The sequence below is a fragment of the Oncorhynchus masou genome, chromosome 18, assembly GCF_036934945.1.
Source record: "Oncorhynchus masou masou isolate Uvic2021 chromosome 18, UVic_Omas_1.1, whole genome shotgun sequence".
Lineage (NCBI taxonomy): Eukaryota > Metazoa > Chordata > Actinopteri > Salmoniformes > Salmonidae > Oncorhynchus > Oncorhynchus masou.
This window is the reverse complement of record NC_088229.1, coordinates 15,803,096-15,817,215: the sequence shown is the minus strand read 5'-3', so window position 1 is coordinate 15,817,215 and position 14,120 is coordinate 15,803,096. Positions and strand designations below refer to the sequence as shown.

Below are 14,120 nucleotides of genomic sequence, written 5' to 3'. Positions count from 1 at the left end.
GTTATTAGATCTTAATTTGAACAGAAAACAAATACTTCAAATCAAGGCCATGATTTTAAATCAACTCTGACATAAGAGAACAAAGTGGCTAGCTGAGTAGATATGCTGTGCTACATTTGGCTGCTACACATGTGTGGTGCTTCAAACTGTGACTATGACTAAGCACCTTTATAAAATGAATGCAATCCAATCCCACTACAGCCACTGCACTGGTGGAGCTCACAAATAAAACACACCGTAATGCTCTGTTATATTAATATATGTATTTATTTATTGTTATCCAGTTTGATATCATTATATTTTATTTGAGCTCTTACAGGCCCCCTGTGCATGGACCTAGCATCACAGCAAAGAGATTGGCACAACAAGATTGGTGGGAAATAGACACCATCTAATCACATAGTTCATCACACAATTTAACGTTTTTTTGTGAGGACTTGGGAAAGACAATTAAGTAACTGTAACATATTTAAACTTCATTTACGAAAATGAGCATTGAAATAGGATGTGCCAAAAGCAAATCATTACCATGATACATTCCAATATTAAATGGTCAAAGTATAAATAAAATAGAAATCTTGAAGTAAAAATCATAACAGTTGAATTGCTCAGATGTGTGTGGTGAATTTTGCCATGAGGGTGCTACTGCCGCCAAAGCACAATGTTGTCCCTAGCAATGAAATAAAATAACCTCTGTTTTTTGAAAAATGAAAAAAATGCTGACAATATAAAAATACATGGCATTGTAGTTCATTAAATAAACCAACAATTTCTATATAAAATATTATATTGATGTATATAAAAATATGCTTAAGGATTTCTTGAAAAGCACAACAGCCATAAGCGTCTTTTGTCTGCCACTTCAGAACACACTGTCAACCACAAACATCCCAAATATGTACAAACAATCAGCTATCAGAGCAGTCGGAACGTCATTTCAACAACAATGGACTGTTTCACGTCACTGTTTTTCTGACGCGATTATAGGATAAGTGTCAAATTCAAGCAGTACTACATATTCCAAAATAAATTAAATAGAAAAGGAATATTCTTATATTGTATTAATTAAATATCTTAATGTCAGTGTATCTTTGGAGAGAGGGAGAGAGGATGGTGACGTAGACATGTTTTCAAACATTGTGTCACACCAACACCAGTGTGACAGTATTTCAGCCTACTGAGTCAATAACAAACACAGGCAGTGTCAGCTATCCTATAAAACAGAACATCTACAATGAATGGACGAAGCCAGGATAAGAGCCAGGGAATTAATTATGGAGAAATACAGCTGAGATATCAGTTAGTTGAGGCAGTGAATAACAAAGTGGTAATGTGAGCTAGGTAAGCTATGGCACATTGTCACACTGAATGATTCAGAGGACTGGTATTGTAGCTGCAAACAGTTTAACATTAAGCTGGATATTGCTGCTGTAGTACTGTAGGTGTGTGTCTTTGTTGAGATGTTTCTTGACTAGAGGACTGTAACCTAATTTTGGGTAATTTCCATAGGAAGTGGTTAATCCCTGGTTTCTCCTGTTGAGGCAGTGTCTAGCACAAGCTAAAGCCACCCCCTCTCCATGTTCTGTTCCTCCTCCTCCTATTCCCCTCCTCTAGGCTCAAAGTTGTGGGACAGAGACCTCCCTCAATCTCCATCGCATGGTAAAGTGCCGTCTTCGCTGGCACGTGAGGACAAGGCGGTACCCAGCTCGTCCACACACCAACAGAGGCCACGCTGTATACCCTTGGAGGAACGACACTGTGTTGTGTGACAGGAGAGAGAATGATATGTCATCATACCACAGAACTATTGTCTACATGCCCAGAGGTCCTGACAGAAAAGTCTTCTTTATCCAGAGCCTCTGGCTGTGGAGATATTTTTGGGCTGAACTGAATAGAGAGATAGCATGCAATTAAATAGAGGGATAGCATGCAACTAATTAGAGAGATATTATGCAATTAAATAGATGGATAGCATAAACACAAACACAGGCAAATATTCACGTCAGCAAACATGTCGATCTGTATATACCTGCTTTTTCCTGTAGAAGCCCAGAGTATCACAATTGGGGATATAGATGTCACGATCAGACAGGAAGATAGTGAGCTCAACACCACGCAGAACACTATTGAGCAGCTTACGGCAGGGTGCCTAAACAGAACAAGGATACATTGATAAACACAGTATCTACACCTTGATAAAAATAGTAACTACACATTGATTCATACAGTAACTAAACATTGATAAATACAGTAACTATACATGGATAAATACAGTAACTACGCCTTGATGAAAACGATAACTGCACATTGATAAATACAGTAACTATACATTGATGAATACAGTAACTACGCCTTGATGAATACAATAACTACACATTGATAAATACAGTAACTACACAAGCAGAAATGCTTATTAAATGACAGAAAATGCAGAGAACCCTTAAGTAGCCTATTGAAGTAGCTACAACATGTGTAGATATCATAGGACATGTATGTCAGTGATGGAGCATGAAGCCAGAAGCTAAACATATTATATATCCCATACTATCATGTCATTATATAATGATATTGTTAGACAAAGGCTGTGCCTTTTCAGGTCACTGAGACAGTGGTTTGAAGCAACTGTGACTATATAGACAGTACAGTGCATTCGGGAAAGTATTCATAACATTTCTTTGCTTTGTCATTATGGGGGTATTGTGTGTAGATTGGTGAGGGGAAAAAACAATTTAATACATTTTAGAATAAGGCTGTAACGTAACAAAATGTGTGAAAAATTACATTCCGAATGCACTATATTTGTTAAATTGTAGAAACAAATTGTGTGTTGCTCCTTTTGTAAAGTGAAAAATCCAAGGCCACTACAGTCGAGTCTAAACTTGACTGATTCACATCATGGCTTATTAGTTCTGCCACGCAGCTGCATACACATCATGCCCCATATGGCTGCAGAATGCTGTCACTGTATCACCCAGATAGCACAGCAGCTTCAGTAATAACTAACTCTCCCAGGCTCCTTCCGTCATACAGTATCTATCTGTATGAATATGAACACATTATGTAATCAGCTCCACATATTTTCTCACATTTAAGCAGGTGTGAGTAAGTGTACATAGAAATCATTATTATCTTCATACTTGGATAAAACATACCTTTTCTATTTCACCACTATGCGAAGGATGTGGACCTATAGGAGAGAGCAGCATATTAACAATAATACATTAAATCAGGGCATTATTAGGAACCTTAACCCATCTCTAATATCATTATATAAGTTAGAAGTATTTTATTTCAAGCTGTTGCAAGACATAAATCATCAAACATATACTGGATACCGGTGTATATTTCCCATGAGTATAGTTCCTGTAGTATGTCCTCACTAAGGGATCGCAGTGGCTTAGTCTGAACAGTAGGTGGAGAGCTTGCAATGAAAAGCAGCATAATCTGAATGTGGGTGACAGCGTGACACTCATTCAGTGCTGTCAAGAAAATGCACACGCACAGATCACAACCTCTCTTTGAAATGCATATACAGTACCATAACCATACACATCACATGTATCATGAGGCATACCTACACAAACACACATACTTACACACACATATTTACACAAGCTACTACGTACTAATATGCCTTAACAGATCCTCACAAATGTCTGTTCATCATAGTGTAGCCTAAATTCCATTTATTCCATGACTAATGATACGCTGCTCAAGGCAATGTTTGAGACTTCTAGCTCCAAAGTCCCTCAAATTAGATTTTGATCACAAGTAGGATTGCAAAATTCCAGGAACTTTCAATAAATTCCCTGGTTTCCTGAAATCCCAGTTGGAAAATAGGAAACTTCCAAACAGGATTCTGGAAAACCAGGGAATTTATGGAAAGTTCCCGGAATTGTGCAACCCTAGTCACATGACTCCAGAGACACTGCAGCATAGAAATCAAGACCATGCAGCCCTTTCAAATCCATGTTTAGTGCTTGTCATGCATCTAACATTAAATGTCATACTCATATGATAATACAGTACTAGCATTTCTATTTGGTGCATGCCAACATCACATACAATATTCACACTGATGATGAGAGATTGTGTGTCCTACTACATGCTACCACAGCTACCCCCTTAATAAACTAATCTGTAGTATAACTGCCCTAACACACACAACACAGTGCTGAATTGAATACTATTAGAGGTGCTGGTGGTGTGTGTCTCAGTCTTACCTGTGGGGTGGGGCCTCTCCGTAGGACTGGTCCTGCTGTGCTTGGTGCAGAAGCCCCTGCCCTGCAACAGAGCCTGGAGAGGGCTGTGTTCCTGAGGAAGAGGCACGCAGCGCAGCCCCTTGGCACAGCTCATGGTGTACACACCACAGGGCTCTCCCTGGACCAACATTGATGTACTGCCTGCCTGCCCAATATGGTCGCGGGGGGCCCGACCTGGTTCTTTACACGAGAAACAACCCTTGTAGGGTCCCAAACGGTTAGCTAGAGTCGAAGATCCGCAGTGAGCAATCAACAACAAGATAATAGTCGTTAAGTTAGAAAGGAGAGGCATTTTCTGTCCAGGTCTCAGGTTCAGCTCCACACTCTCTCTTTCTCCCTCCCTCTCTCAGTCAAATGTGGCTAATGCTATTTCTTCTCTCCTGTTTCTCCGTCTTCTTTCCGTCTCTTCAGCTTTGCTTGATGCTTAGCCGGATTAATCTCAAGACAGCCAGGAGTCCTCTGCAGTGCTAGAGGAGACAAACGGAGACCGAGACACAGCAAAGCAGCAGCTTTTAAAGATCTGAAAGGCGGTGATAGAGAGGGAGAGAGAGAACACAGTTATGACACCTTCAGGGGCTGGGACTCAGAGAGAGAGGATGAGGGAGAGGAAGGCAGAGAGGGAGTAGAGGAAGAGGTGGGGGTGGATTATTTTCCTTTTGGAAATGATCAAAATCTCCCCCACCTCTTCCTTTCAACCCCCCCCCCCCCTCCCTCCCCCCATTAAACAGTATACATTGTGCAACATACACTTCTCCCCATTATACTTGGTTGTGAGACCATTCTGGTCATATTTTCCATGGTAGCAATTAAACAAAGCTATTGCATTCCATTCAACTATATGGACTGCAATGTTTAGCACTATAAGACTTGTTCTAATGCTCTGTCAACCCCGACCAGAGAAGAATACAGAGTACTGATTGGATCTTGCAAAACAGGCACTAAATAAAAAGATAACTTTGATAAACAAATTAAAACGACAAAAGTTGATCGAATTGCAGAGAGGATAATGAACTGTCCGTGTACAGGAGAAAGTTAAAATAACCAAACAAATAGCTTATTTTATCAGTACAATGTAATAATGATCTACCTAGACGTGTGCCAAACGTTAGTCAAGAAAGGTTCCCAGAAGTAGAAGTGTTTTAATATAAACTGAAAGTGGATTGCCATGAAAAACATGTTTCAGCAGCTGGTGTATCTTGTTCTTACCTTGTGTAATGCATGTGCATAACTATAGCCCATTGGTTTGCTCAACTTTTTCCAAATCAAACAATGTTGAATGGATTGGTATCGCTCCAACAGGGGGACTATCCCACCTCCTGACAAACTATAGTGAACGTGATCATTGAGACCAGGGATGACAGGGCTTGATGATGGTCGGACTGGGTATTTAACACATTATACACTGAACAAAAATATAAATGTAACATGCAACAATTTTAAAGATTTAACAGAATTACAGTTCATATAAGCAAATCAGTCAATTGAAATACACTGACCAAAAATATAAACACAATATGTAAAGTGTTGGTCCCATGTTCCATGAGCTGAAATAAAAGATCCCAGAAATGTTCCATACGCACAAAAAAATATTTCTCTCAAATGTTGTGCACAAATTTGTTTTCATCCTACTAGTGAGCATGTATCCTTTGCCAAGATAATCCATCCACCTGACAGGTGTGGCATATCAAGAAGCTGATTAAACAGCATGATCATTACACAAGTGCACCTTGTGCTGGGGACAATAAAAGGCCACTCCAAAATGTGTAGTTTTGTATCACAACACAGTTGGCTCTAACCAGAATAGAAAGAGGAGTGGGAGGTCCCGGTGCACAACTGAGCAAGAGAACAAGCACCGGGGCCTCCCACTCCTCTTTCTATTCTGGTTAGAGACAGTTTGCGCTGTTCTGTGAAGGGAGTAGTACGCAGCGTTGTACGAGATCTTCAGTTTCTTGTCAATTTCTTGCATGGAATAGCTTTAATTTCTCAGAACAAGAATAGACTGACGAGTTTCACAAGAAAGTGCTTTGTTTCTGGCCATTTTGAGCCTTTAATCGAACCCACAAATGCTGATGCTCCAGATACTCAACTAGTATAAAGAAGGACAGTTTTATTGCTTCTTTAATCACCACAACAGTTTTCAGCTGTGCTAACATAGTTGAAAAAGGGTTTTCTAATGATCAATTAGCCTTTTAAAATTATAAACTTGGATTAGCTAACACAACGTCCCATTGGAACACAGGAGTGATGGTTGCTGATAATGGGCCTCTGTACACCTATGTAGATAGTCCATAGTGCAAATCAGTCATTTCCAGCTACAATAGTCAACATTAACAATGTCAACACTGTATTTCTGATCAATTTGATGTTACTTTAATGGACAAAAAAAAATGTATTTTCTTTCAAAAACAAAGACATTTCTAAGTGACACCAAACTTTTGAATGGTAGTGTACATACTGACCATAATAGAGAAAGGGCTGAGGCAGGCAGCAGCTAATAATGCAATCCATCTATTCATTCAACCGTTCAACATTTGCTTCACGGGCGAGATCTTCAAGAGATCACTCTCACCCATCCTGAGACTCACAACTCTTCATATTTCATACCACTTACACATATTAGGCATAAAATAGCAAAATAGATGGGGGTATAATGCATATTAGAGTACATTTTATTGGTCTTGTACAAATACATCAAACAACAATATAATGCATAAACCAGCCTTTGCTGGAGGATCATATGATGGCACATATAATTAGAATGATTCAATAGAATTAGAATGACTCTAATGAACCCATAGAATTAGAATGATTCAATAGAATTAGAATGACACTAATGAACCCATAGAATTAGAATTATTCAATAGAATTAGAATGACACTAATGAACCCATAGAATTAGAATGAATCAATAGAATTAGAATGACTCAAATGTACCCATATAATTAGAATGTTTCAATAGCTTTAGAATGACTCTAATGTACCCATAGAATTAGAATGATTCAATAGCTTTAGAATGACTCTAATATACCATAGAATTAGATTGACTCATCTATTTATATGGGTTAGAGCTCCATAGGTCAGACATCCACTCTATATGCTATAGAGCATATTTGTCATTGTGTTGGGTGCTGTAGTTTGTCTTACTACCATGGTGTAGCCTAAAGCACTTAAGTAAAAATACTTTAAATTACTACTTATGTAGTAGTTTTGGGGAGGGTATCTGTACTTTACTATTTATATTTTTGACAACTTTTACTTTTGCTCCACTACACTTCTAAAGAAAATATGTACTTTTACTCCCACGCATTTTCCGACACCCAAAAGTACTCATTACATTTCGAATTCTCAGGCAGAACCGTAATATGGTCCAATTCACACACCTGTCAATATAATGTGTTGTCATCCCTACTGCCTCTTATCTGTTGGACTCACTAAACACAAATACTGTGTTTCTAAATTATATAAAAAGTTATATTGTGCCATCTGGTTTGCTTAATATCAGGAATTTGATGTATAGCATTTACTTTTATTTTGTGCTTTTACTTAACTATGACAATTGAGTCTTTTTTCTACCACTGTACTTAAGTACATTTAAAAATATATATACAGTGCCTTGCGAAAGTATTCGGCCCCCTTGAACTTTGCGAGCTTTTGCCACATTTCAGGCTTCAAACATAAAGATATAAAACTGTATTTTTTTGTGAAGAATCAACAACAAGTGGGACACAATCATGAAGTGGAACGACATTTATTGGATATTTCAAACTTTTTTAACAAATCAAAAAATGAAAAATTGGGCATGCAAAATTATTCCGCCCCCTTAAGTTAATACTTTGTAGCGCCACCTTTTGCTGCGATTACAGCTGTAAGTCGCTTGGGGTATGTCTCTATCAGTTTTGCACATCGAGAGACTGACATTTTTTCCCATTCCTCCTTGCAAAACAGCTCGAGCTCAGTGAGGTTGGATGGAGAGCATTTGTGAACAGCAGTTTTCAGTTCTTTCCACAGATTCTCGATTGGATTCAGGTCTGGACTTTGACTTGGCCATTCTAACACCTGGATATGTTTATTTTTGAACCATTCCATTGTAGATTTTGCTTTATGTTTTGGATCATTGTCTTGTTGGAAGACAAATCTCCGTCCCAGTCTCAGGTCTTTTGCAGACTCCATCAGGTTTTCTTCCAGAATGGTCCTGTATTTGGCTCCATCCATCTTCCCATCAATTTTAACCATCTTCCCTGTCCCTGCTGAAGAAAAGCAGGCCCAAACCATGATGCTGCTACCACCATGTTTGACAGTGGGTATGGTGTGTTCAGGGTGATGAGCTGTGTTGCTTTTACGCCAAACATAACGTTTTGCATTGTTGCCAAAAAGTTCAATTTTGGTTTCATCTGACCAGAGCACCTTCTTCCACATGTTTGGTGTGTCTCCCAGGTGGCTTGTGGCAAATTTTAAACGACACTTTGTATGGATATCTTTAAGAAATGGCTTTCTTCTTGCCACTCTTCCATAAAGGCCAGATTTGTGCAATATGCGACTGATTGTTGTCCTATGGACAGAGTCTCCCACCTCAGCTGTAGATCTCTGCAGTTCATCCAGAGTGATCATGGGCCTCTTGGCTGCATTTCTGATCAGTTTTCTCCTTGTATGAGCTGAAAGTTTAGAGGGACGGCCAGGTCTTGGTAGATTTGCAGTGGTCTGATACTCCTTCCATTTCAATATTATCGCTTGCACAGTGCTCCTTGGGATGTTTAAAGCTTGGGAAATCTTTTTGTGTCCAAATCCGGCTTTAAACTTCTTCACAACAGTATCTCGGACCTGCCTGGTGTGTTCTCATGATGCTCTCTGCGCTTTTAACGGACCTCTGAGACTATCACAGTGCAGGTGCATTTATACGGAGACTTGATTACACACAGGTGGATTGTATTTATCATCATTAGTCATTTAGGTCAACATTGGATCATTCAGAGATCCTCACTGAACTTCTGGAGAGAGTTTGCTGCACTGAAAGTAAAAGGGGCTGAATAATTTTACACCCCAATTTTTCAGTTTTTGATTTGTTAAAAAAGTTTGAAATATCCAATAAATGTCGTTCCACTTCATGATTGTGTCCCACTTGTTGTTGATTCTTCACAAAAAAATACAGTTTTATATCTTTATGTTTGAAGCCTGAAATGTGGCAAAAGGTCGCAAAGTTCAAGGGGGCCGAATACTTTCGCAAGGCACTGTACTTTTAGACTTTTACTAAAGTAGTATTTTAGTAGGTTACTTTCACTTTAACTTGAGTCATTTTCTATTAAGGTATCTTTACCTTTATGATAATTGGGTACATTTCCACCACTACCATGGAGGAGACTCCTGTAAGGACAAGATTCTGTGTTTATATACTGTTGTCACGAGGCAACATGAACATTATGACATCATTTCAGAGAGCATAAAACAGGATTTAGAAAGATGTCAATAGTTCCGGAACCCCACTTCGTGAAAACCTGTTTAGTCGTCAGCCGCCTGGTGTTCTTATTAGGGATGATTGATCTTGGCACTAAGAGCAGAAATCACCTGCAGTCTTATGTTCCCATCAGTGAGCTACAACAGCTACAGCCCTAGCTAGTCTATTTCCACATGTTTTGTCAGGAGAATCCAAGAGACATGCCAGACCAATGGGGGCTCTCTTTTTCCACACTCCCTGGATTACTCATTTTTCCTCTGGAAACAGGTCTCTGTACACAGACAGACCGACTGACCTATTCTATTTCATTATAGATCACATTTTATGTTTTTGATATGGAATTGGTTTAACACATTGTCAGTCTCTCTCATGGCTTGCTTTGAATGACTCACTGTAGTGCTCAACGTCGCCGGTCAACTGACCACCGGCCCTGGCAACCATCATTACCCACACCTGGACATCATTATTTCCTTGATTTCTCTCCATTTATTTAGCCCTCAGTAGCCATGGTTCACTAGGTAGTACTGTTTTGTTTCACGTTCTGTATGCTTTTCTTGTTCTGCATTTATTCATTTTTAAACTCACCTTCTGCACCTGCTTCCTGACTTCCATTGTTGTACGTAACAGTCACTAGGAAGCGCTATACTTCTGCAAAGTTTTTCTACTGTAGCTTTTTGGAGACTGCTACCCAAATGGCACCCTATTTTTCTATACACATTTTTAGTAATTTAGCTCTCAGCGACTTAAATATTTATTTTTACTAAGCAAGTCAGTTAAGAACAAATTCTTACTTACAATGATGACAGCCTACCTGGGAACAGTGAGTTAACTGCCTTGGTCAGGGGCAGAATGACAGATTTTTACTTTGTCAGCTCGGGTATTCGATCTTGCAACCTTTGTGGTTACTGGCCCAATGCTCTAACCACTAGGCTACCTGCCACCCCAAAGTTAGTGCATTCATCTTACGATAGCTAGGTGAGACAACCACATTTCACAGTTGTAGTAAGTACATTTTGCTCAATAAAGTAGGTAAATTCGGTTCCATTTGGGACATAGTTTAGGGCCCATGTCTTAAACTGTCTTATGACAGGGAGGTAGACTGTACTAGACTGGTGAGTGAAGGGCATCGTGTGTACTAGACTGGCGGCATCATGTGTCTACTAGACTGGCAGCATCATGTGTGTACTAGACTGGCATCGTGTGTGTGTGTACTAGACTGGCATCGTGTGTGTGTACTAGACTGGCATCGTGTGTGTGTGTACTAGACTGGCGGCATCATGTGTCTACTAGACTGGCAGCATCATGTGTCTACTAGACTGGCAGCATCATGTGTCTACTAGACTGGCGGCATCATGTGTGTACTAGACTGGTGAGTGAAGGGCATCGTGTGTACTAGACTGGCAGCATCATGTGTATGTACTAGACTGACTAGTAAATGGCATCCTGTGTGTACCAGACCGGCAGCATCATGTGTCTACTAGACTGGCAGCATCATGTGTGTGTGTACTAGACTGGCAGCATCATGTGTGTGTGTACTAGACTGGCAGCATCATGTGTGTGTGTACTAGACTGGCAGCATCATGTGTGTACCAGACTGGTGAGTGAAGGGCATCGTGTGTACTAGACTGACATCGTGTGTGTGTACTAGACTGGCAGCATCATGTGTCTACTAGACTGGCAGCATCATGTGTGTACTAGACTGGTGAGTGAAGGGCATCGTGTGTGTACTAGACTGACATCGTGTGTGTGTACTAGACTGGCAGCATCATGTGTCTACTAGACTGGCAGCATCATGTGTGTACCAGACTGGTGAGTGAAGGGCATCGTGTGTACTAGACTGACACCGTGTGTGTCTACTAGACTGGCAGCATCATGTGTCTACTAGACTGGCAGCATCATGTGTGTACTAGACTGGTGAGTGAAGGGCATCGTGTGTACTAGACTGGCAGCATCATGTGTATGTACTAGACTGACTAGTAAATGGCATCCTGTGTGTACCAGACCGGCAGCATCATGTGTCTACTAGACTGGCAGCATCATGTGTGTGTGTACTAGACTGGCAGCATCATGTGTGTGTGTACCAGACTGACAAGTGAAAGGCATCATCTTAACTTTGTGTGTCTGCCTTGCTGCATTTAAAAACATTAAATAATCTATTGTATGGTCTACCTGGAGTATGTGTAAAATATAACATATTTTGTATTTTTCCATGATGTGTCATTCGTGCATCCAAAGATTTAGCCAACGACCACTCAACCAGATCTTTTTCACGTTTAAAGGGAATTTCAATATTATGTGCATTTAAACAGTAAAAATGTTGGTTCTCCCGATCATTCATTTTGAAATGTTGGGGATTACACACAATATGAGAGAGGGTTCTCTCTACATACCATCATTCATGGTCATGCCCAAGATTGCTTTTCCATCCATCCTCAGTAATCTTATCCTCCTGGAATCTTATTGCTGACAATTTTCTAAAAGTCATATTAAATTCCCTCTGAGAGCCCCCTGCTGTCTCTGTTCATCAATGTGAAGCCACTACCTCAAAAATGTCCCACTCTGTGTGTGTGTGTGTGAGGGAGGGTTAGTGGCGGGCATCGCTCGCTGAAGGTCTCTGCTGCTTGAGATGCAGTTGTTATTCAATTGAGTCAGAGAATATTGCTCTGCATTTATTTAGCTGATGTGCTCATATGTAGGCTAGGGCTATAACCTAGCCTGACCAACAGCTCCCTCCTCTCTGTCATACAACCCAGTTTGCACAAAGTATCCTGGTGATTTAGCACAGGAAAGCCTGCTAGCATTCTGTTGTAAATTAGAGGATGGGAGAAGGGTTGCAGCACGGTAATTTATGAGACTGAATGTGGAAGTGAAAGTGAGGCAGGCAGGAGGAGTAGTGGCATGTATTCTTCTAGTGGCAAGTTGGGCAAGCTTGATGGACTTCCTCTCCTGGGTTTTAGAGTTGGAAACTAAACATTATCCTGCCTGGCCCTAGGCTGTGCACACAAACCTCTACCAAGATCTCAAGGAATGGGTAGACACTGGTTTCTTTTCATTCCGGTTTAGTGGAAAAGAGCAACACAGCAGCTCAAACTTGTGGTAACACTTAAAATTAGGTATACTTTAAGGATAAAGGTTTTATATGTAGTTGATAATTATGGAAAGTTTATATGTTAGGCCTACATATAACCTCTTTATAAATCCTTTTAAGTATGTCAAGTGTTACCATAATAGTCCTATAGCCTCCTGCAAGGATTTGCGACGCCTGCAAGTATTCACAACTGATTTGCAACTAAGCCTACTATGAGAATATTAACAGTGCAGTGTACTGTAATTATATGCACAATTTATGCAGAAAGCCTTTCTCAGTAGCGTCAGGGCTGACAGTTTGTTGAAGGTGATGTTTCTCATATTCCTGACCAATGTGAGATGTGTACTTGTGCGAGATGGAGGCCATTTTCCAAGCAAGTTTTTCAGAACCTGAATCCCCTTCATCAAAGGGTAACACAATAATTCTCACATGCGAGTCTGATAGCTATCTGCAGGTAAGATTCAATTAGTTTGACATTAGAAGTTTAGAGTGACCAATAAAGAACTCCACATCCATACTTTGTGATGTCGTTATCAATTCTCCGTTGTCATGACGCACATCCTATAAAATTCCCCCAGATATGGACAGTACGGGAGCTTTCTTTCCCCGTAAAGGTCATGTTCCTGTCAGAATATGCGTCACTGGAATCTTCATGTTTCCTCATTACGCTTTCACAAGTGATTCATTTCACCTCCGTCAGACACTGCCCCTGTGTACTCAAATCTAGGCTTATCTGTCCTCTGCGATTCTAGCAGAAGAACATCTTTGATCTGTGGCATTCCACTTATTTCAACAGATGTATTTGAATTCCATTCCAATCGATTGAAACTCCATTCCTATTTCATCAGCCTATCGAAGCCCAGGTGCATCTGTGAATCTTTCATTCAGACATGTATAATCTTTTAAAGTACCTTCTACTAATGTAGTCAGTAGAACCTGTCAAGTGAAATACAGCCAGTACAGTAAAAGCCTACAGATTGAACTGAACTGGGAGTACGTAGGAAAGAAGGAGAATGAGCCCTGGACTTTCACTCAGGGAAACCCAAGGAGTTTAGTTTCAGACTGTGAATAACCCAAGGTGTTCAGTTTCAAACTGTGAATACTCATGCGGGATCCAGGCCAGAATCTTGGTTGAAATAGTAATTGTTTTAAACATGTGTTTGAGCTTGCCTAAAGTGCGGGATTTGCACTTTTGGGACTATCGTGTTGGTTCCGTTGTGGGATGCAAGCTCAATCCATCACAACTGAAGCATTATTTGAACCCAGGTAGGTCTGTGTGGAAGAGATGTTACTGTATGTGTGCCTGAGAGGGGGAAATAGTT

The 14,120-nt window shown here is 40.2% G+C and overlaps 1 protein-coding gene across 1 annotated transcript; it reads right to left on the bottom strand.

Moving 5' to 3' along the window:
* Nucleotides 1-248: 248 nt before the first annotated feature.
* LOC135504090 (insulin-like growth factor-binding protein 5) lies at nucleotides 249-4,822 on the bottom strand. The gene is made up of 4 exons (XM_064922374.1): nucleotides 4,224-4,822; nucleotides 3,153-3,187; nucleotides 2,030-2,149; nucleotides 249-1,756 (listed from the first exon to the last, which is right to left on the bottom strand). The coding sequence occupies exons 1-4, from the start codon at nucleotides 4,552-4,554 to the stop codon at nucleotides 1,643-1,645; spliced, it is 600 nt and encodes a 199-aa protein (XP_064778446.1). The 5' UTR covers nucleotides 4,555-4,822; the 3' UTR covers nucleotides 249-1,642.
* Nucleotides 4,823-14,120: the final 9,298 nt, after the last annotated feature.

Excerpts from the sequence above, each read along its gene's own strand:
- LOC135504090 (XM_064922374.1), bottom strand. The coding sequence starts at position 4,554 with ATGCCTCTCCTTTCTAACTTAACGACTATTATCTTGTTGTTGATTGCT. Across the intron at positions 3,188-4,223 it reads GGAGAGGCCCCACCCCACAG|GTCCACATCCTTCGCATAGT; the intron begins GTAAGACTGAGA and ends TCTCTCCTATAG. Across the intron at positions 2,150-3,152 it reads ATAGTGGTGAAATAGAAAAG|GCACCCTGCCGTAAGCTGCT; the intron begins GTATGTTTTATC and ends TGTTCTGTTTAG.